The sequence below is a fragment of the Chlamydotis macqueenii genome, chromosome Z, assembly GCF_036417535.1.
Source record: "Chlamydotis macqueenii isolate bChlMac1 chromosome Z, bChlMac1.mat, whole genome shotgun sequence".
Taxonomy (NCBI): domain Eukaryota; kingdom Metazoa; phylum Chordata; class Aves; order Otidiformes; family Otididae; genus Chlamydotis; species Chlamydotis macqueenii.
The window spans coordinates 48,267,733-48,291,983 of record NC_141593.1 but is presented as its reverse complement, the minus strand read 5'-3'; the positions used below and the strand labels follow the sequence as shown (position 1 = coordinate 48,291,983).

The following is a 24,251-nucleotide window of genomic DNA, read 5'->3' as shown; positions in this document are numbered from 1 at the left end:
GATGCGATAATACAGTAAGAAATCATGCTAAGCATCCAGCCTGAGAGGCAGAAGGTACTCCTCCCACCACTTGGAGTCCATGCATACATGTGGTGCTGGGTTCCATCCACAGCTTCATCCCTGATGCAGGTATCTATCTACCTAGAGAGATCTTCCTAGAAATCCCTACCTAGGAGTGCAATTTGACTCTACACGTCTTCAGGGATTAAGAGCTCTCATTGGATCCTTTCCCTCCTTGAACTTCATGGGAAGAAGAATTTTACTTTCCAGGTTGTCCTGCATGGAACAGATTTTCTTTTGTTTTGTTCCCTGAGCTTTAGGTGAGTGGAGAAAATAGACGAGGAAACAAATACGACACTGAGCCAATGTCCATTAAACACAGTATTCTTTAGCATGAACTACATATTACCTGGCTGTCACATCCTTAACCTAAATGACACTTCTGTTACCAAAGATTGCGTAGCATGGGTTGTTTTCAGCTGGAGTCTGGTCACCTCCTTTGCAAACTCTACCTGGATTACTTACTTGCCAGAGAATTTGCAGGTGCATTAAAATTACACATAATGCACAGGTGTCAATATGTTTTATGTATTCACTTCAAACAAAATATGAACTACACTGTCACTGCATTTGCTGTTTTTTGCATTTGCTTATTTTGGATTTGAAGTATATTAAAAATCTTTTATAAATTAGACCATTACCTTTTTTTTTTCTTACCATGAAATGCACAACATTTCATTTAATCACTTTTGTGTTCCTTACTGCCAGACAAGGCTATTGTGACATGTCTGTCACCCAAAAGCTACTAGAACTAATGCTTGTCACTTAATCCCATAATTTTCAGCTAACCAATAAGGCAAAAAATAAATTACTTTATCAACTCTAGCCTCTTTGTATCTGCTTTATTGCCAACTGTAATACAACCAGTTATAATTGAGTTGCAGTTTAATCAACTAAGTAGGCCAAACCGTGAGGAAAAAGGGAAACAAAAAAAAAAGAAAGAGAAAAAGGAAGAGAGAATCTAGGTCGCTCTGTTCTTAAGACAACAAAATAGATAACTGCTTCTCTCCAAAGCATCCATGCTGCACTTGGTGCATGTTTGAGATCTTATGTAACGAATAACATCCCTGGATTAGCCAGCCCCTCCTAATAATGTACCACAAATCTCTTCCATGCATATCCAGCAGTGGAGATGATAAAACTGACCCACCCTTTTCATACTGTGTTGAAATAAGAAATACTCCATTTTTATGAGTTTTTAACCAGGAGAGGAAGAAAAACTGTGATTATTTTAGTTGCATCTGCATGAAACTAGTAGAAACACAGGTCTCTGACTGCTGTAGACTGACAGATCCCTATCAAAAAAGACATATTTAGAACATCTGAAATTTGTAAATTAAATTATGCTGTATCAGAGCAGTGCCTATGAAGGATCAGCACCCTGCTGTGCAGAATCAAGCCCTGGGTTTCACTGGTCATCCAGAGCTTGTCTCTGTTCGAGCAGATTAGCTAAACTGCTGCCTTTATTTAGGAGTGATTTTTAAGGCACATAAATGGACCCACTCTTGTACAGTACAAAGTAAAATACGCACTAAAGTGAGCCCTAAATAAATCAGAGAAATAACCACACAAGAACCAGTAATAAGACAGCATGTCTACAACTGAGAAAAAAAAAAATAATGGGTGTTCTTAACTCAGGGTGGCCAATTCAAAATAGTTGGCTGGAGTTAAAATACCATTGAAGCTGATACAACCTGCATTTAACCCGGGGACAGGATTCAAGAGGCAATGCAGAGTTAAAACTGTAGCAGCTTTGCCTTCACTTTAGGCAGCATGGAAGCAGAACACACTTGCTTGTGGTGGTGATCGAGAGGATGTGTTTTACCCACCTATTTCAAGTAACTGTTAGCACAGCTGCCAGCATCGCAAGAGTCCATGTATGCTGTCCTGGAAGAGAGGAACCAAGGTCCAGGTGGAAGCAGTACCACCTGAAAAGTTTTACTAGATGACAGTTAAAAATAAAAACCAGAAGTCCCAATCAAGCTCCTTAGCCAGGAGGCCAGTCATTGTCTCCATGACAAGAGAACTCAGCCACATGACCAGAAAAGGGAGCACCTTGACATGGTGTTCAGAGAGATGTGAACTGCACTGGGATCTCAGCCTGGCCGAGCACTCACTGGCAATACAATCAGATGCACATTCAGCAGAAAGGAATGGTACATTCCTCTTCTCTTCCAGAAGCCAACTGCTTGCTGTGGCAGTGATCTTGTGTCCTACCATCTGCCTGTGTGCCCTTTCTGAAGGTTCCTTTGGGTAAGCACTCTTGAAGTAACCAGGCAGTTTTAAGGAGACCTGGGAGGAAAGTTTTCAGCCATGGGGACACAGCCTCACAATGCTACAGGATACATTTGAGCCCTACGGATTCAGTCCTGCATATAAAACAAGCCTCTTTTTCTGGGTACTAAGCTAGCATAAGGCACCCTCCTAAAGTGCCTACCTAGGTAGAGGTTTAAGTCCTAACCAAATGTCAGCCTGAGTCCAGGATATTGCTAGGGTAGAGAGCAGGAGCATAAAATGAGGAACATAAACTGAATCTAACAATCTGCTACCACAAGTAAAATAGTAAATATCAGTACTGAGGAACAGCTTGTTCTCAGACAACTGTCCGAAACTGGTAGGAGATTTCAGGGAAACACTTAGTTCTGAAATCATTTATTTCTCAACTGGAGCGTAAAACAAACAAATGAAGAAATGTATTGAAAACAGCAGTTTCCAAGTGAAAGGCAGGTAGAAATTACCATGGAGGGAATTTCAAGTTATGCTTGTTACATAAAATTCAAAATCTCCACCTGGGCTGCAACACCACAGTTGAAAAAATATCCAACATAGCTGTGAGCTTGCTTTACCCAGAAGCAACTCTAGAAACTACTTTGCAAATCCACCAGGTCCTTTGAAATAAAGTAACTTTCAACCTGAATCTCACAAATGATTTCGTACCATCCTTGGAGCAGTGAGATGATAAAGCTGGCAGACCTCCTCCCCTCCTCTCACGTGGGCACAATAGAGTTAAAATGTTTTTAGAAAAGGGAAAATTACCCACAGCTTTGTGACCACCTCACCCAGAGGGGCACATTCCTGATTCCCACTGAGCTGGGCCAGACCCCTGGAACCCATCAGAGGCTGTAACGTATTGTAACATCATCAGAATTGAGTGGAAAAAAAAATGAACCTCTTTTAAAGACAATTTTATTATTATAGACAGTCTTACAAGTGAAGAGTCAAAGATATTCTCTGCTTCCTATAGTCAGGAGGGAAAATTATTTCCTGCCTCACTGGCCCCATCTCTCTGGGTATGCACAATTACACTGATACACTACTTGAAACCCACCGGAGACCTAGTTTCCATTTCTCTCCACTTCCCCCAGCAGCAGGCTCCCCCAGCACCCCTCTGCTCTTCCTCTAGTCAGAAACAGTTTTCTAATTCCTGACTTCAGTATGTTCATGCTCAATTTATTCACATTATTCTTTTACCAACGCTGTCCTTCACCTTACTAGCTCTTCCTTCACTGCAGTGTTTACCTTATGTATTTAGAGAGAGCAATTGTGTCCCTTCTTAACCTTTTTCCTCAGCATTTTAATGCATCTCCATGTAATTACAAATTTCCTTTCATGCTCCTTTTAATCTGTCACTGTGCAGCTTGGTTGATGTAGAACAAGAACTGCTGATATTTAAACTATGCAGTAAGAAAAATACTTGTCACAAGTGTTTTAAACATACAGAAAGAAAAAAAAAATTAAAAATACTTTTCTGTTTCTAATAGAGATCAGGACTTTTCTAAACACTCTCCCAAGCAGTTCTATTCCCAGCTAGAACTGTGCACAAAGCAGCTATGCTGATGTGCTGGCTGTTACCAAAACCTCTGAATAGCTTCTCCTTCTCTTCAATTTCTTGTTTGTTTGGATTTTGTTTGTTTGGATGTTTTAATATAAATTTTCTGTTATATAATGAAAAAATAAATCTGAAGGAAACTGCACAGAGAAATTGGCTCATTCACAAGAACAAAACATTTCACTCAGTAAGAGCCACACTGATTCAGGGAAGAGTGGCATACATACACTTAACTCCAGCATAAAATAAATGACTGTCAAAGATTTAAAATACATCTCTTTGCATATGATGTCTTAGTCTCATGTAGCCTTTCAGATTTGTGATGAGTCTCTCTTCTCGATCACTGAGAAAATATAAACTGTGTGTTTAAAAGCTTTTCATGGAAAAAAAAATATGTTTTAGTAAAACCGTTTGAAAGTCCTCTTGCAAATTAAAATTTTAATTAACACAAGCATCTTCAAGGAATTTAAACGGACACACACCCATAGAGCAGGCACTGAAACAAAGACCAGGCAGTCTCACACCGTTTTTGCTCCTTCAGGGGTCATGCAAGAAAGTCTCACACTACATGCACTAACATAGTGGGAGGGAGGAAGAATGCATAAGAATGTTTCTTTATGCCAATATCAAGTCAAGGACAAACTTTGAAGTCCATTAAGTATGTAAGTTCAGCTCTGCCAAGCACCAAGAAGCAGAAGAAGGAGTGACAGAAGGGAAAAAGAAAGCTATTCCCTTCCCATGAAGAGAAGAGCAGTGTTCAGGTGCTCATGAGTCACACTTGACTCTGTCCTGCTCTTGGCATAATGGAGCCACACATACTGCTTCCTATGCAAGGGGAGTGGGAGAGACACCATATAGCTAGAGAGCAAGTGACCTTCCCAAGCACACTCAGGGTTCTCCCACAGGTGAGGCCAGCAGTTGAGACAACCATCTCCCACTCAATTTCCTTAAATACTAGGTTCAAACTTCTTTCCTGCTAGTCACCTTTGCCTGTGCTTGCCAGAAAAAAAAAAAAAAAAGAGGTGGATCCAGGGACACAGAGACATGGCAGTTCAGCTATCTGCCAGTCTAAGCATTGACACACATTTCTGCCATCCCTCTTCCTTTAAGGGCTATCTGCCTTTTCCTTCATTGCTCCCATTCTCTTAGGAGACACCAAAACAGCTCCACCATTCTAGACTTGGATTACTTTGTTTCTTCCATTACTTTCCACAGAAGATAACTCACAGCCATTCAAATCCCAAATTTCTGTTGATGTTGCATGTTTGACATTCCTTCAAGGTCAGTATCACTGCAAATAAGCCACAAGACTTAAATCATGCTGCAAAACCATAAGTAGCTGCTAAGCAGCAGTACGTAATGACAACTTCAAATTGTAAAAAGAGGCACACAAAAGCTAGCAGATTAAATTTATTGTCTATCCAAATGCATTTCTGGACAGCATCCACCCCATTTGAAATCAGCTCATTTAAAACTGCAGTGGGGGTGGGAATCAATTCTCAAACTGTACAGTATGATCATCAATTTGTCCTTAGTAGAGACACACCATTTGTTAAAAGTATTTTATTTCTAATATGCACTGCAATTTGTATCAGCAATAGGAAGATCACTAGTAACCTTCGCCATGTCTGTAATTACAGCTATTACCCTTTAGCCAACCACATGATCATCTGCTCAGCAACCTGTGGAAATTCTCAGCCTTCTCAGCAAAGCTCTACATCCTTTGAGATGCATACTCCAGCCACCAAAGCCAACCTGCAAGAAACAGAACTGACTATATTCCAGTTCTCACAATCAAGCTGTAGGTGAGAAAATAAGACAGCAACCAACACAGTTCTCAAAGCCATCACTTAGCAAAAGTTTACGGTGCTATGTAGCCTTGAGTAAACCCTTTATTTCAGCACATGGAATGAGTATACAAAGGCCGTGCAGAGTTGCAGCCTCCCAAAGACAAGCATCCAAGGCGAAGGCAGAGTGCTCTCTGCCCCACCACTGAAAGTGGAGAGTAAGAGAACTTCAAAGAACCTCAGCATGCTGCATCTGCAGCTGTTGGAAGTTGGAGCAGAAATTCAGCAGCTTTGAGGGATTAATGTCCCACAGTCACCACTTTATGAACCATATCCTCTTTCAAAGGGCCTGAAAAACTGTGGATTCCCATCCTAGAGAATACTAGGACTCTATCTGTCTCTGAGTCTCAGGACCAGCCTCTATTTCCTCTCTTAGCACTATCACATAATGTTCAAAGAGGGGACCATGATGTTCAAACAGAAGAGCATGCATTTGCATGTAGCCCTCTGACATAAGAATCAGAGAAGCATCTTTTGTTCAGCCATGAAGTAATCCTAAACAAACTCCTTAATGCATGTGAAATTTCCTTATTTCTTCCTCTCTCCCCTCTCTGAGAGAAAAAACTTCCTGCTTATCTGTGTCACTCCACTCCAAGCAGGCTCTTGGCAAGCAGATGCTCATCAGGAGAAACCTTAGTTAAGCTCTTTGTGGCATACCTCTACAATCAACAAGCTGAAGGCTGCTCATTTCCTCCAAGGATACTAAATAATCACACTTTGCTCTCAATGCCTGCTTACAAATAAAAACAAACAGAACTAAGATCCCAGCAGACACAAGTGAGAGCATTTGTGTGATTCTAACAGCAACAGGCCCAGCAGAGGCAAACAAACATAAAAGGAAGGTGTCCTGGTTCTGGCTAGAACAGAGTTAATCCCTGAGCTGGGACAGGAACAGGAGCTTGTGCCCCCATGGCTGGGGGACATAGCTGGGATAGTTTACTAATTAGCCAACAGCTGAGATAAGTTTACCAAATTAGCCAAAGAGCTATTCCATCCCATGTGACATCATGCTCAGTATCTAAGTCAGGAGGGTGCTGAAGGGAGTCTCCTGCTACTTGGGAGGAAACCAGGTATCAGGATTTGCTGTGACCTATTGTGTTTTCCATTTCTGTTTTGGTTTTTTTCCTGTTATTCTCTTAACTTTTTTTTTCATCTCAACCCATGAGTTTTGCCTTGTTTTCTTTATCAATTCTCCTCCCCATCCCAGTGGAGGGTGGGGGGAGTGAGTGAGAGACTGCGTAGCTTGGCCCTCAGCAGGGCTAAATTATGACAGCAGGTTTTCTCAAAAAAGGCACAGGAAGAGAGGACCTGGCCAGTTTTCCTCTTTCTGGTTTGGGTCATGGATGGAATAAGTCAGCTGACCTTCACTGTAGTTGTTTCACTGGTAACATCTCCACAGTCAATGATCTGCTCTCTTGGAAGATATCATGCTCCTTGGTTTTAATGGGAATTCCTGAAGAACAAACTAAGCCCTACAGGTTGTCACTGGAGGATCTAGCATTAAATAAATGAAGAAGGAAGATCCAAGGCTGGTCTAGATTAATCAGCCTTAAACAGCTATAGCACCTGTGTTTGTTTTGTTTTTCTGGAAGGACTGAGACACCTACATGGGATTTTCCCTTGTATCCTTATCTCAGCAGCAGATATCATGATTGCATGCAATCCAATTTCTTGAAGAAAATCTCTTTGACAGCAGTACACAGTAGGAAAAAAGGCCTATAAAACCATTCCTTGTTAAAAGTGTACCCATCAGATATCAACGCTACCTCTTACTCTTCAAAATGTGATTAAAATGCATATTCTGAAAGCATTAGATAAAGAAAAGAGGATCCATAAGGTAACAGGTCAACAACACAACCTTACTACACACTGAGGCTGCACAATTCATCTTATACTCTTACTCACTTAAGAATTTATGGTCTAGAATAGTATAGTTCAGTGGAAGGGACCTACAAAAATCATCTAGTCCAACTGCTTGACCACATCCCGGCTGACCAAAAATTAAAGCATGTTATTAAGGGCCTGACTGCAAAATGAAAGGCCTCTTGTGCCATGGTTTTCAAGGATTACCGGCAAGAGAGACCTCAGAAGTAAATGCCAGCACTACAACTTGCAGGTCTGCATTACAGTTTCTGTCTTCCTCCATGACTTCATACATTAACATAAGCAGTGGAGTACAGTCTAGCTGATACATGAGGTCCTAGAGCAGGAGAGAGGTCAGCAGAGAACTGCAAATGTGACAAACAAGAGGCTGAGTTGGAGGAAGAGAAGGCAGAAACTACTGTGCCTGTTTCACCGTCTCTTCTACCCTGGACAGGTCTGTATTGCCTCTAATTGCACTCAATCTCTCACTGACTTTGCCAGGGAAAAATCAAGGACTTAACCACACACCACCAGTGAGTAAAGTGACGAAAATGCAGCAGCAAAACACACACTTCATAAGCCACAAAGAAGACCGCTGCTGAGATGTTGTTAAACACAGTACGGTTTCCATTCTGGCTTATCTGGCATTCACACACACTCACATCTTCACTAAAGTAAGCTTAGCATACGGGCTGCTTTTTCCAAGCTTATGGACGCTGACTTAAATCCCGTTATCTTCAGGAGGGTTTAAATCTCCACTTACCTTCAAGACCAAGAAGATTCCTTCTGGACTGAGTTTTATGGTATATCTAGCTGAACAAAAGCTGCTGGTAAAGGACATGAAGCAGGCAATTCCTCCGCTGCTGACACATTCCAGATGGCCATCTGGCTGCATTTGTTTTCTGCCTACAGTATTTTAAGAATCCTTATGAACCAAAACAAGTCTCCACTGAATCCTGACAAATAAAGAAGTGAATGCCAAGCAGCAGTCCTCACTCTAAGCTGCTGCCAATAAAACAGAAAATCATGCCTGTAATATAGCCTAGTGAATATCTATCCAGAAGATCAAATGTACCCTTCCTCCTGATGTGGCTTGCATTGCACAATGAATGCAAGAGGTACTGTCAGCATGAAGAACCCCCTCTACTCTGCTCTCCTGAGACCCCACCAGAGTATTGTGTCCAGCTCTGGACAAAAAGAACATGGACGTGTTGGACAGGGTCCAGAGGAGGACCATGAAGATGATCAGAGGGCTGGAGCACCTCTCCTAATGAGGACAGGCTGAGAAAGTTGGGGTTGTTCAGCTTGGAGAAGAGAAGGCTCTGGGGAGACTTTATAGCAGCCTTCCACTACCTAAAGGGGGCTCATAAGAAAGATGGGGAGAAACTCTTCAGCAAGGCCTGTTGTGATAGGATGAGGGGTAATGGTTTCAAAATAGAAGGAGGTAGACTTAGACTAGATATAAGGAAGAAATTTCTGACAATGAGGGTGGTGAAAGGTGGAACAGGTTGCCCAGAGAGGTAGTAGGGCAGGTTGGATGAGGCTCTGAGCAACCTGATCTAGTGGAAGATGTCACTGTTCCTTGCAGGAGGGTTGGACTAGATGACCTTTAAATGACCCTTCCAACTAATTATTCTATTCTAAGAAGAAATGTAGGCAGTACTGTTCATATGCATCACTACGTATTAAATGAGTTACAAGATTAATCTACAGACTGACATTAGGGAAAGTCACTATTTAAGGCAAGCATCCCAGCTAGACATTTCTCCTACCCATGGGAATAAACGGAGTGCATTAAAAGTGCCCTGCACAACACCATATAGTACAGAGTTAGAACTATTGTTGCTGTTCTGTATATACATATCTTCACAGCCTTCTGGTCTGCACAATGCTAGTTTCTGTTGTAAGAAATCTCTCTCTTCAACCACATCAAGATCCTACCTCAGACAAATCCTTCCCGCCTTCCCATGGGCCTTCCCCTTCTCTTTTTCCATATGAAAATGCCTAAGACCTTTGGCCTTCACGTCTCCCGGTAACAGGATGAAAGCCAGAAGTTTCAAGAAGTTTAGTGTCTCTTCTACTTCAGTTTCGCTATCTGTCTAAGCTACCAGTGACAGAGGACGTGAGCACAGCACGACATAGGATTCAGGTGTTGGTGCACCCCTTGCTTTCACACAAACCTATGAAGAGATAAACAATACCCAGTGAAAAACACTCTTGCTAAATTCCTCCAGACACCATTTCAGGTCCTCTACTTACAGCTTTTTCCTGGGAAGTCATACACCTCAGTCATGGCAACAGTTCTCCAGACCTCTGACATGGCTTGGTAAAGAGCACTCCTAATGTAAAATGCGATCGGTTGGTTGTTTTAATTTAGTGAACTGCCACAGGAACAGCAAAGTGGCAAATGACCCTGGCTACACACCTATGTCAATGTCTGCTTATGTGGCAGGGTCAGAGGTACAAAATAGCCCTTTGCTACTTCTATGGAAGACAAGATAGCAATTTTAAGCCTGCAGGTTTCCTCTTGCTATTTTCTTCTTGTCATCCTACACAGCTAATCATCATCATGACTGCATTTCATATATATGGCTTCTGTCACTGTCAAACAATAAATGCAGGGACTTTCACAAAGGTCTGAGAAGCACACAAAAAAAAAATGACAGAAGCAAATTGGCCAAGTAAGCTAATATTTTTGCTGCTTTTCCTGGATCACAGTCCCCACTAGATAATGAAAGGGTCAAGGATTTTACCTTGATGAGGCCAGGGACTTGCAAATACACATTTCAAGCTTGTCAACTGCTAGGCAAAAACTCTGCTGCCAACACTAGCAGCAAAATCCCAGTGCTGGCCACCCCAGCACAGGATGGCCTTTGACTGCACAGAAACAGGGGACTTCTGCAGACCCCCTTTAATAACAAGTCAAGGAAAGAACACACTCTACCTCATGAATACAATAACCTTCCAAACTGATTTCACAAAATGTAAATCCCGTAGTCACAGACTTCCAAACAAAGCAACTCTACAGAACATAATTGTCTTTCCTTGCCTGTTAATTTAGCTCACCTACCTTTCAGAACATCTTCCTGCCTTCTCCCACTCTGACTGGCAAAACTCCAAGGAAAAACAAATCTGATTGTCCATTAGTGACAAATATCTCCACAGACTGCTTCAAACACAATGGGAAAACTCCCACAGGAACATTCTGCTAAGGCTACTGTTTATTGTTAATTAAGCAAAGTGTGAAACCTCCTTTTCCTCAACAAGGTGAGTGAGGAGGTGGGAGAGCAATGATGTTTTCCTTCCAGTACCTCCTCTGATCTCTCCAGTATGACTAAACCTGGTCCCAAAGTCCTCATATGCTTCAGAGCCTCACCTAGCCCCATCCAGCAGGAAAAGGGCAAAAGTACCCTGCCCGCAAACAGTTCTCAGATCCAGGCTCTTAGCTACCATAAGTTCTGGCCTAGGCTTCACTTTGGTGCTGGATGCTGGGAAGAGAAAATGCCATGTCCATAATGGTCAGACAAAGAAACTCAGCTCAGCTCCTGGCCCTTGTGAGGTGTCCCCAGCTGAGACAGTGAAAAGGTTAAGCTATCGTAGCTGTAAGTGGTGTACAAGCAACATCTATAGCAAGTCTGATTCTCTGTACATTCAAGGGAACATGATTGACAAAAGTGCTAATTTGTTTTCTTTCTTCCAGCAGTGCCAGAAGAGAACTTTTGCACCATTCAAAAAATACCAAGCGGACAACACAATGAATTCAGAAGTGTTCTGGGAAAAGCCACGTTAAACTAAAATCAAAGAGCCATGAAGTCCACAGGAAGATCTCCCTGAAACTGGGTATAATAAAAAGCTCCCTAGCAGATCATTCCATATATCCTAGCCAAAGCAAGCCTGTCACCGACTACAGGTTTGGTGCTTTGCTCCATTTGCGCATCTCCCTCTGGATGTCAGAACTGGCAGACAAAACCAATTCTGGACTCACAATTAAGGAAACAAACTGTAACCTTTACTCCTCGGCTTGCTGTGCCAGTGCAGCCAGATTGCATGCCTATGTCAGCTTGGGCTTTAACTACAGTGGGAAGCAAGCGTCTAAAACTACCCTTACTTTCCATGTTCTATTTGCCCTGGGAGATCTTGTTTTTCCTTTTTGAAACTATTTCTAATTTAAAAAATAGGTCTCTGCTTAATTAATTAACATTTCCTGGATTTTGTCACTCTGCAGAGACTTCTCCTTTATTAAGTAAGTAGGCAAGGTCCAGACACATTTTGCTAATACATTGTCATCTGGCAGAACTGGTGCCCCAGGCACCATCTTGACAGACATCAGATACTCAGGCTTCACCAAAAGATGCTTTTTGAATTTGCCTTCTCAGCAATTTCTATTATAATGCAAATCCTGACCCTAGCAGGCAATATTATGTTAGAATGAATGTCTGCCCAGAGTAAATGCTGTTAAGCACGGGCAGACATTGCAGCCCACTTAGGTTAGTCACTAAGCTGCAAGAAAAGGTATGCTTCTCAGCTGTTAGTCCTTTGCTGCAACAGCCCTCCCCATGCCTTTAACGGCAGTTTCTAAGTAGTTAGTTCCCTTTAGTGGATTCATAGATTTCCAGCTCGTAGGTACACTTCTTCATTTCTGTGCAAGCAACATTATTCACACCATAGCAAACAGTGCAAACTGTGCTCTTAACACTATTTCTCCTTCAAAACAAGCACTGAAAAGTAGTGAAATGTAATACTGTTATCATACAAATAATTATCTTCTCACATAGGTATCTTCGTATCTTTTTGTGCAATCAAACTAGACCCTTTCTTCTCCAGTTTGATCTTCACATTCGAAACACTAACTAAAACTTGGGTTGCTTGCTCTATTCTTAACTGTGACAGTTTCTCTCTCTTGGTGAAAAAAAAAAAAAACAAAAACCAAACACCAATATAAAACAAGACAGTTCCTTTGCTTTTAAAGATGAAAATCATGTTTGCATGCCATGGGAGAGAGTCCTGTAGTAAATGTTGGAGCTGCATATGACATCAATAACACCATCCATGAAACATTCCCACAGTCCCATGACTCTACAGTATTTCCAAAGGAAAATGAATGGAAAATGCACATACAGTACCAAAGAGAATGATCACAACCACCTCACTGACTTCCTCTGAAGCCAACTATTCTAGTTTCCAAGAGCGGCCAGCATTCAGGATCATCTCAGTGACAGCCTTGTTCTGACTGAATTTTCAGGCCAAGCAGCACAGAAAGACAGCATAACTGCAGCAGAAAGAAGGAATCTCATTCCCAAATACTTCTGCCTTGTTTTCAATTTGTTTACCCCACACCACTGCCTTTTCTATTTCTCACCATTAGGTTAAAACAATTCATCATGCACAGAAGGAAATATATTGAAACTATATAAAAGGTTAGCCCCAAGTCCAGCTAGGGTGTGTGAGGGATACTTTATTACTGTTTCCCTGCTTATATATACTTACTAAAAACAACTCTACAAATACCAGGTACAAAAATTTCTGCAGTGACTATTTTTGGTCAAGATCTGGCTAATGTTTGGGGGGGAGGGAATGAAAAGAGGCCTCATGCACACACACAAAACACTACTCTTTCTTCAGGTTTACACTGGCTAAACCTGTCTGCAGCCTTTGTGATACCTACCGCAGTGGCATGGCATGAAGCAAAGCAAGATCTGCGCACTGTACAGCAGGATACGCAGCCAGCTGGTTAGGGTGCCAGACTAGGCATGACCCAGGGCCTGCACACCTCGTGCAGGAGGTCTAGCCCCTGACATGGGGCTTTGGTCCCTGCTTGCTGCTGCCCTCTCCTGCTCAGATTCTTCAAACGCTTGGCTCTGGGATCATGAATCAGTGACAGACATGCTCTTCCGGGTCCTCAGACAGCTCTTCCAGCAGCAGAGCCTACCAGAGGTTCATGGCAGCCCATCCTCTCTCTTGCCAGACACAAAGGGCAGCAGGCAAGGGCTGCAAGGCCCCTCACATGCCAACTGCACTTACCTCCCAGAGCCTGTTTCATAACAAAATCCATGGTGATGACTTAGGGGTGCTGCTCGCCTTCACACCTCACATACACAGAGATCAGGAATCCTCGGAGGGCAGCCTGCAAAGAGGCACAACCAAAAGAGGAATGGTGTCTCTAGGAGGAGGAAAGGCTGATGCCTGGTCCTTCTCGGCTTTCTCCCCACAGCTTTCCTCCCCTTGTCTAAGTGCAGGCAAGTTTCCACCCCCCCATCCCTGCAGATGCTGGCTTTGCAGGACAAGGCTGCCCCTGGGGAGCGGAGCTGCATGCTGGCGGGCGGGGAATGGACGGTAAGGGGACGCGGCGGCTCCCCCAGGCAGGGCTGGTGGCCAGGAGCGAGCCCGGGAGAGCGATGCCGCGGTCCTCCCGGCTTATCTCCTGCAGGCGGGCAGGAAGGCGTTAAACCTTTGAACTTTGCCGTTTCCCCGCCCGCCTCTCGCCCTCTCGGTTTTCAGAGGGCCACCTCCGCCAGGGACCGCCGAGGGGGCGTTTGAAGGTGAAGGGCTCCGCAACTGCCCGGGTAGGTAAGCGGAGGCAACCGGGCGACTCGTGTGCGGATGCAGCCCGGGCAGCGGGATGGTGGGCATGGGTGCGGGGCAGGCTCCCCCACCCCAGACCCGCGGAAACCTCACCCAGAGAGCCCCCAGTGCAACGCCAAGCGGGGGCTGCACATCCTCAGGAAGAAGCCGAACCGCCTCAAGGTTGAGACTCGAGCGCAGCCCAGCCCTAACCCGTCCCCACCCCCACCCACCCGCCCCATGCAGCAGGCTGCCGCCCCCCGGCCGACAGCGGCTCCGACAGCGGGTCACGACCGAACCGCGGGGGGCTGCGCTGCCCGCCAGCACCCAGGAGAACCAGGGCCACTCCACCCCTGCTTGCCCAATCCCCGCCTCCCCTCGCCGCCCTCCCACATGCCGGCCGGCACAGCACGGCACGGCCCGCCCCGGAGCCGGTACCTCGCTCGGCGGCCCGCGCGGTGCTGAGCTGAGCTGAACTGAGCTCTGCTTTGCTGAGCTGAGGCCGGCGGCTCTGCTCCTCTCCGGTCTGGTCCTAAAGGCCCCGGCCAGCACCCATGTGCCTGCGGGCTGCCGGGAAAGTTGCAGGCGCGGAATAGGTGAGAGAGGACAAGTCCAGACCTTCTCCCTACTTTTCCCCCGCGCCTCTCTTTTTATCACAGGATTTCCGGACCGTCCCACCGACACAGTCCCTCCTTCCTCCTCCCCTCGTTGCGGGAGCTGGATTGTCTCCCTCCCCCTGCCTCAGGTTCCCCCGCCCCTTCCCTGTGCTGCCCTCGCGCCTCGCTGCTCTCCGCGGAGGAGGGCTCCGGGGCTCCCGACCCCCTCGGAGGGGTGCGTGTGTTTGCATGCGTGTCCCCCCTCGCCCCATCCTCGGCCGTTTGCACCAGCCAGGTGTCCTTGCGCTTTGCCGTAAGGGAAGGAGGGGAGCTTTGTCAGCCCGCTGTCACATTTTGCGATCGCTTCCTTGCGAGCCAGTGTGTGCATGCCAGGGGAGATCTCTGCAACGGTTTCCTGCAAAAGGGGCGAGGGTGGTGACGTGCGGAAAACGGACTCCACAATCTGTAACGTTGTAAAGTACGTATGTTTATTCAGCGCTGGGCAGCACGGGAGGTAGTCCCACCAAAACCGTGCGCTCCTGACGCGGTAGCTCACTTCAAATTTATACACCCAAGTGTTACATATACATAAAGTTTCGCAATACGCCTATGCATATGCATGACTTATCCCCGCTTCGTATTAAAATTAGTCCCAACGGGTCATTTTCATAAACTCCTCCCATCTAGGTTTGCGCAGTGCCTACTGGCGGTGGTCGTCGGGGGTGAAGGCAGGTGACTCCTCTTCGTCACCGCTAGTAACCTTTTGTTCTTGCGTAAACTCAGTTATCCCTTGGCTTTCATTCAAGTTGCAGGGTCGGTTTTAGCTGGTTCTTGAAGCGACCCCCCTAGTCCTTACCAGGAACTGTCTTTCATGAAGAATTGCAAGACTTTCTGCTTCAGATAGTTTGCACAATGGTTAACAAATTATTAAGCAAGTAGTTAGCAAAACATTAAGCACTATTTATCAACTTGATTCCTTAGGGATGCACAGCAATAATTAATCAATGCCATATCTACTAAAATTCCTTAAACTCCTTCACTCAGTGGGAAAGCGATCTGCGTCCTCTGTTCTGGGTCCTTCCCAGAGGTCCCTTTTCATGCCCTAGGTCCTGGAAGGAGTTGGAGAGGTGAGGAAGAAAGACAAGGCGAGGAGCAGAGCCGCCTTCTCCCTCCTCCTTCGCCTCAGATTTTACTGTGGCCAGAGAAAGGTGTCCGGCTGCTCGGCTCGGTCCTCTTGCGATCCAGCAGTGTTTGCAGCCTGGGGGAGGGCTGTGGGGGTTGAGTCCCCTCCCTGGCGTTGCTGACTGAAAGGCTGCGATCCATGGCCCACCTCGGGTTCGGAACAGCATCTGAAGGTGAGGAGACCAGAGCTGCCTGCGGTGCCAGCGCTGCGTGGCAAAGCAGAGCAATATCCCTTCACCGCACAGGCACCCACCATTAGGGATGCCAGCAGCCGGCCTGGGTCTGGGTGGGGAGGGGACGAGCTCTGCTGCTGATCCGCCCTCCTGTCACCAGCAGGAGAGGTGTGACAGCAGTCCCCAGAGCAACCAATATGGGTATATAAGGGGGGTAGGGGGCTGCGGAATGACGGTGGCAGAAGCAAGGGCCTGAGGGTGGGGGAGCAGTGGGGACAGCATCCCGGGGATGCGCTGGCACAGCCCCGTGGGCGAGCTCATCTGAGGGCCAGGGAGGGCACGGCAGGGAAAGGTCTACGGGCCCAGCAGCCTTCCTTGATCATGCAAGTGCTCTTGGAGAGTAGGACAGTGTGCGTGCCCCACACTACTAAACCTCCAGATGCACACCTTGCTCTTATATCCTGGAGCCTGGGAAGGAATTATTCAAATGCCCTCAAACACAAGGATCAGAAAAGTGTGGGCTAATAGTTAAAACACTGAATTGTCTAAACCCACATTTCTTCTCCCTACTTTGGAGATCCCAGAACATGCTACATCAAGGAACTCCTGTAGTAGCCAGGGGCCAGTACAGCCAAGTGAGGTTACTGAGAAATGTCATCTTTCCTGTTCAATAGGCTTTGCAATGGCAAATGTCCTCCCTTGAGTGCAGAGAATAAAGTGATGTCATCCACAGGGGCTTTCACAAACCAGGCAAAACAATAGGCACATAAAGGAAAAGACCCCGTGAGGTCCTTAGAGCTGCTGGTCTGTCCGCAGAACCAGCTGACTCTCCAAACATCATGTACCTATGGTTCTGTCCTCAAAATACTCCCACTTTTTCCAGATAATAGCTGCTACAGAAAATCAAGACACATGAGGCAGTGAAACATGACCGCAACACTCACTACTTCACAGCTCCCTCTTCTTCAGGAGAACAAGGCACAGGATCACCAGACCCCAAACCCCATTGAGATACTTTTAGTCTCAGCTTAAGCGTCTCCTCCCTACCTCAAGTGCCAGCACCCAAGCAACTCCCACAAGGTGTACCTTCAAGGTGAAAGCCCAAATGCTTGTTAGCCTGATTTGGGTACCTCCTATCCATGTGGTACTCTGACCTATCAGTCAGGAAAGATCCCACTAGTACCCTCCTTACATTAAGTTTGGAGGCAAGAAAGGACATGGTGAAAAAGAGGTGATGTAGTCTATACATCTGTGTCTATTAATGGTCTCAGAGAGGCTTCTGGAGAAGGCTTTTACCTCAGAAATTGAACAGAAGTGTTCTGGCACAATCTTTCCTCAATTTTCTGAGAAACCCAACTGGATGGCTGGACTCATGGGAATCCATTATGTGATTTACTTGAGATACATGACTTCTACTACAAGAGAAATAACAGCTTGACCAGCCATGGCAGTGATATAAGCAATGCCCCATGGATCTTCTTTCTGATTACATATAACGATATATTATGTCCAGAATACTTTATGAATCTGGCAATAATGCCATTTAATAGCGTATTTACTGGACAGCAACGAATCTCAGAAACAGCGATGTTTTCTGATCAGGGCAAGGGATAGAAATCGGTATCTGCACGTGGGATCCGTCTCAGCACCATGGACAGAGGAGAAGTGCTGCACGCACTGAGGCTACTGCTGACACCTCCAAAACTTCCCAAAATACCAGAGCCAGTTCTTAGTCTGGTTTGCATTGTGTGGCTGAGATATATTTGTTCCTGATTGTGCGAACACACTTATTCCGCATTTACAAACAGGAATAATAGTAATGCACTCCATGACTTTGCTTGGTGCAGGTGGTACAGAAAACTGAAAGCAAAGATCTCCTCCATGGAGCTTTGTCCGTGGAACTCAGACTCCTTGGCCACCAGCTGAGAATCTGTGCACTTACCGGTGTCTGTGTAAGAAGGTGGAATAAGCCAGTAATAACTTCTGGTTACATTTTCCATAGAAAAATGAATATTCAGGTCTCAAAAAAGATGGAAAATAATGTGTTTCCAGGAAAAAAAAAAATGTTTAATTTCAACATCTTTAAATGCTGTGTTTGATTATTTAATTCCATATGGTGTTTGACTGCTAAACTGAAATCATTGCCATGTAAAAATGATACTAATAAGAAAGCTCACAAACCAAGTATGAAGTGAAAACACTTAAGCAGCTGCCCAAAATGAACCTACTTTTTTTCTTCCTCGCCTCCTCACCTTTTTCCCCCCCTACTTTATTATCAGCTCACACTTAGGTGACTGCAGCAGTGTTCGGTGTACTGCAGGCAGGACTTGCAGAGCAGCCAGATTATTAGCTTTTAATCAATACAGCTACTGAGTCAGAGGAGCTAGACACTTGCTAAGGCTAGTTTGTGGACAGTAGTTACAGTCCCTCCAGGGGTTTAGTTCACTGAACAGAAGCCTACTGCATGTTTCTGCTTCTCTTCAGCTGTCGATTCTGGCTATCAAAACATTTTTAAATTCAAGCATTTTTGTCTCTTTGAAAGTATTGCTTTGTTTTATTCCACTCAACTTATAGCAGGCTTCAAGTAAGTTCTTTAATTTCTAATCAAATGGAAAAAAAATATATTATTTTAAAGAAGTGGGTGTGTCCCTAAAGTCAAAACTATGAAAATACTTTTCAATCATTTCTGCTAGCTCTGAAGATGACCTTTCTAGGTAAGTAGTTGCTGCAGCTATCACAAGACAAATTTTAGCTGCCTGCATTTATAAAACCGGAAACAAACATGTGTTGATTGCCCTGTCTTCATGACATGCAGACACAGGCATGTGTATTATATTTTCTTTTTTTTTGTGAACACAAGTGTCCAAGCCTGGTTTCCCTTGGTAGGCTGCCATTTACAACTTCTCGCTCCTAAGCTGGTGGTTTCTCATTTATACTCTCCCTTTTCTACTCCCGTTATCCCTGTAGCTCCATCCCTTTCTCTGTTTCCTGTTCTCCAGACAAGTTCTTGCCTTACCAGACAGACTAAGAGTCCCATCTCTGGAGGGCTCTGATTCCTGCAGTTAGGCATGGTGGGATAAAGATCCTGTAGGTCTTATCTCCAGGATTTACTGCTCTATGTTATAAGGCTTCTTTGGCACCCAGAAGTTGTCCACAAAGCTAAGAATCCATTTTTATCACTTGGCTGATCAAATGATTACGTCTTTACTCAAAGCATATCAGGCTTTTGTTGTGAGATCACTGTTTCAAGTACTTTTGACAGGAATGAGTAAGTTTGCAGATTACACCAAACTGGGTGGGAGTGTCGATCTGCTCAAGGGTAGGAGGGCTTTACAGAGGGATCTGGACAGGCTGGACTGATGGGCCAAGGTGAACTGTATGAAGTTCAACAAGGCGAAGTGCCAGGTCCTGCACTTTGGTCACAATTCCATGCAACACTACAGGCTTGGGAAAGAGTGACTGGAAATCTGCCTGATGAAAAGGGACCTGAAAGTGCTGGTAGACAGCCGGCTGAACATGAGGCAGCAGTGTGCCCAGGTGGCCAAGAAGGCCAACAGCATTCTGGCTTGCATCAGGAACAGCATGGCCAACAGGAGTAGGGAAATGATTGTGCCACTGTACTCTGCACCGGTGAGGCCGCACCTCAAATACTGTGTTCAGTTTTGGGCCTCTCACTACAAGAAGGACACTGGATTGCTGGAACTTGTCCAGAGAAGGGCAACAAAGCTGGTGAGGGGTCTTGGAGCACAAGTCTTATGAGGAGCAGTTGGGGGAACTGGGATTGTTTAATCTGGAGAAGAAGAGGCTGAGGGGAGACCTCATTGCTTTCTACAACTTCCTGAAAGGAGGTTATAGGGAGGTGGGTGTTGGTCTCTTCTTCCATCTAACTTGTGATAGGACAAGAGGAAATAGCCTCAAGTTGCAGCAGGGGAGGTTTAGATTGGATATTAGGAAACACTTCTTTGCTGAAAGAGTGGTCAGGCACTGGAACAGGCTGCCTAAGGAAGTGGTGAAGTCACCATCTCTGGAGGTGTTCAAAGACGTTTAGATGTGGCATTTCAGGACATGATTTAGTAGGCATGGTAGTGTTAGGTTGATGGTCCTGGAGGTCTCTTCCAATCTTAAGATTCATAGAATCATAGAATGGTTAGGGTTGGAAGGGACCTTCAAAGATCATCTAGTCCAACCCCCCTGCAAGGAGCAGGGACATCCCCAACTAGATCAGGTTGCTCAGAGCCTCATACAACCTGGTCTTGAATGCTTCCAGGGATGGGGCCTCCACCACCTTTCTGGGCAACCTGGTCCAGTGTTCTATAACTCGCATCGTAAAAAACTTTTCCTAATTTCCAATCTAAATCTACCCCCCACTATTTTAAAACCATTACTTCTTGTCCTATTGCAAAAGGCCCTACTAAACAGCCTCTCCCCATCTTTCTTGTAGGCCCCCTTGAGGTACTGGAAGACCGCTATCAGGTCTCCCTGGAGCCTTCTCTTCTCCAGGCTGAACAGCCCCAACTCTCTCAGCCTGTCCTCATAAGAGAGGTGCTCCAGCCCTTTTATCATCTTCGTGGCCCTCCTCTGGACCTTCTCCAACTGGTCCATGTCCTTCTTGTGTTGGGGGCTCCAGAACTGGACACAGTACTCCAGGTGGGGTCTCACCAGGGCAGAGTAGAAGGGGAGAATCACCTCCCTCGACCTGCTGGCCACGCTCCTCTTGATGCAGCCCAGGATGCGGTTGGCCTTCTGGGCTGCAAGGGCGCATTGCCAGCTCATGTTGAGCTTCTCATCCACCAGCACTCCCAAGTCCTTCTCCTCAGGGCTGCTCTCTATCCATTCTCCACCCAGCCTGTATTTGTGCCTGGGATTGCCATGACCCAGGTGCAGGACCTTGCACTTGGCCTGGTTGAACTTCATGAGGTTGGCACGCGGCCACCTCTCCAGCCTGTCAAGGTCCCTCTGGATGGCATCCCTCCCTTCCAGCATGTCGACAGCACCACACAACTTGGTGTCATCAGCAAACTTGCTGAGGGTGCACTCTATCCCACTCTCCATGTCGCCGACAAAGATGTTGAACAGGGCCGGGCCCAGCACGGACCCCTGAGGGATGCCACTCATGACCGGTCTCCACATAGACTTTGAGCCATTAACCACTACTCTGTGAGTGCAGCCACCTAGCCAACCCCTTATCCACCGAGTGGTCCGACCATCAAACCCATGTCTCTCTGGTTTAGAGAGAAGGATGTCATGCGGGACAGTGTCAAAAGCTTTGCACAAGTCCAGGTAGATGACGTCCATTGCTCGTCCCTTGTCCACCGATGCCGTAACCCCGTCATAGAAGGCCACCAAGTTGGTCAAGCATGATCTGCCCTTGGTGAAGCCATGTTGGCTGTCACCAACCACCTCCTTGCTCTCCATGTGCCTTAGCATGGTTTCCAGGAGAATCTGCTCCATGACCAGGCACAGAGGTGAGGCTGACCGGCCTGTAGTTACCCGGGTCTTCCTTATTCCCCTTTTTAAAAACTGGGGTTATGTTCCCTCTCTTCCAGTCATCGGGGTCCTCACCAGACTGCCACAACTTCTCAAATACGATAGCCAGATTCTATGATTCTATGAATTTTTCCATGAGTAAATAAGAGTCATTCAAAAGGGTACATTCTACGGAAATGTGTTGGTTTATTACAACTTAAAGGCAAACAAGCTAAAGAAAATATTTTTACTTTCTTCCATTTGGTGCTGTTGAGATATTCGGCTTTGATATGGCAAAATTGCTATATAATTTTGCCTTGAGTCTTCTCTTCTAGCAAAACTAAACACATAGTCGTATCTGAGTTCTTCTTTTTTCACATTATCCATGTCATGAGGGGGTAGAAGAGGTCACATTTTTCCTCTTTGTTGCAATTTAGGGTGGAAGCAAGATTTAAAATGCCAAACATACTTTAGAAGAGAATTGCCATTTTCCCAGCTAGTTCTGTGCCTTACCTTCTTTCAGTACTCTACTTTTTGGCAAAGAAAAGGAACAGAGGGAAACAGCATGCTCAGCTGAGATATTAGCTTTATATCAGATGCTGTGGCCTGTAGTTATTTTTCTGTGCAAAAACAATAGTCCCAAGTTCTGAACTCAGCTTGGAAGAGAGCTATTCACCTCAGTAGGCATAATTTACCAACCATAACAACAAGCATAATTGTTTATTATTTTTAACTTTTCATTAGGCATGAAGTGAATGTGGATATCTCTTTAGATACTTCAGATACTTGTAGAGCAATTACTCTTACATGTGATGTGTGATGCTGGCAAATTAAGCTGTTGCAATATTATGGTGTTTACAATCAGATATCTCCGAAGAGACCATAACAGATGCAATCCAACAGCTCAGGAGACAAGGTGTTTACAATACCTTCCTGTTTCAGTCTTGAACTTCCTCTCTATCACATCGCTTTGATAAGGAATCTAAGCATGCAAGTGAATCCCTTAGCACGAAGGAAACAAATTAGCTATGCTATACAATATTAGCGTCCATGGAACACATCAGCTGTGACCCTATTAAATAGTCGTTAAAGGGATTACTGACTACTGGCCAGCAGAAAGGAGCCTTCAGTAACCATAAAATCTTAAACTCTTAAATCTAAATTACATAAATATTAGATAAGAATTGCCAAAACACAGATTCCAATTTCAGCTAAAGCACTAAAGAAGGAATTTGACTTAAAGTACCTCCTTAAGCTACACTAAAAAAAAACCCTGAACTTAGGCAGATACTTGCATTAGTGCACACATGTAGGTGCTTTGCTGAATCCAGATTATTTCCTCTAGATTTGAACGTCTTAAACAATGAGCTTCCCTGAATGCAAATGATGTGATTTGGAAACATAATGTGTCAATTTAACTCTTACACAGGGCCTTCCTGTATGTTAAGACATTACTAAAATTAGTTAAAGAGTAAATGAGAAAATTCATTGTGTTTAGTGACTCTTCAGGAGATGCAGAAATAAAGAGGAAAATGTCCTGTGTTGAGAGTCAAAGTATTTCAGAATTCAGTAACTCTAATGCTTAATCATTAATGTGCCTGCATCTCTGTGAAGCACAAGCATTGTTCTGTATGCTTGTCTGCCTTTTAATTCCACATTGCTTGCCACTAATTAGTAATATGCTGTTTCTCATCTAATCCTCTTCTGTAAAATTTAGTCTTCAAATGATTATATGTATCAAACACAGAAAGTGAGCTGATGCATATCAAGCAAAGCAGACAATTGTTCTTGCAGGTAATAATTAATGCTTCTCTGCAAGCTCCTCCTTGCTGTGTAAGATACAGTTTAGCAGAGTGAGCTCATTTACCCACTTACTGAAACAAACCAGCATGCAGGGTCTGGTTGATGTTACATTCATGCTTTGCCCATACTGAACTGAGAAACTTGTGTTCAAAGCAGAAAACTTTGTTTTCCTATTCTATTTGTATTATTTCTCATCTGGATTTCCAGGTTGCCTAGGTGGGGTGGCAAATTCCCTGCTGGGGCTTCCTCTACAAATTCTTGTTTGTTTCACTCACAGTCTGTACCACAATTATTCTTTGGACTAAACCACTTGCTTTGTAGAGTTTCCTGCTTCAGTATCAAGCTGAAATAGTGATAAACATTTAAAAAAAAAAAATTGATTAGGATTCCGTGGTTAAGCACACACTCAAGCAACCTGCCTGAAAAAAATTTGTGACTTGATTCAGGCCCCAAAGGAGTAAGAAGAAATCAAAGTTTCTTAAAGTAGAAATAGGACTTCTACAACCCACCTGTGCATTCATTTGGTATTGCCTATCTGCTTCATAATTTTTTAATCCATTAGCAAGTTTCAGCCTCACATAATGCAGGAGTTAATGTCTTAAAACAGGAGTTTTGGTTAATTTAATGGAAATTGTTGACTTGGTAGAGAAGAGAGAGTTAAATTTATTAAGTCTTCATGAGGGAAAAAGTGACGTAAGAGTCCCTGTTAGGCAATCTACTCAGGAAAGTATTTGAAAAAAATCACCTTATATTAGAATCATAGAATGGTTAGGGTTGGAAGGGACCTTCAAAGGTCATCTAGTCCAACCCCCCTGCAAGGAGCAGGAACATCTTCAACCAGATCAGGTTGCTCAGAGCCTCATCCAACCTG

General features: G+C 44.7%; 1 protein-coding gene across 1 annotated transcript in view; it reads right to left on the bottom strand.

The window, feature by feature from the left end:
• The window catches only part of CPLX1 (complexin 1), a 103,751-nt gene extending 89,032 nt beyond the window's left edge, over nt 1-14,719 (bottom strand). Inside the window, exons 1-2 of the mRNA XM_086770117.1 lie at nt 14,599-14,719; nt 13,621-13,723 (exon numbers count right to left, since the gene is read on the bottom strand). Coding sequence (XP_086626243.1) covers nt 13,621-13,651 — 31 coding nt within the window. The 5' untranslated portion in view covers nt 13,652-13,723; nt 14,599-14,719. The remainder of the gene's footprint in view (nt 1-13,620; nt 13,724-14,598) is intronic.
• Nucleotides 14,720-24,251: the final 9,532 nt, after the last annotated feature.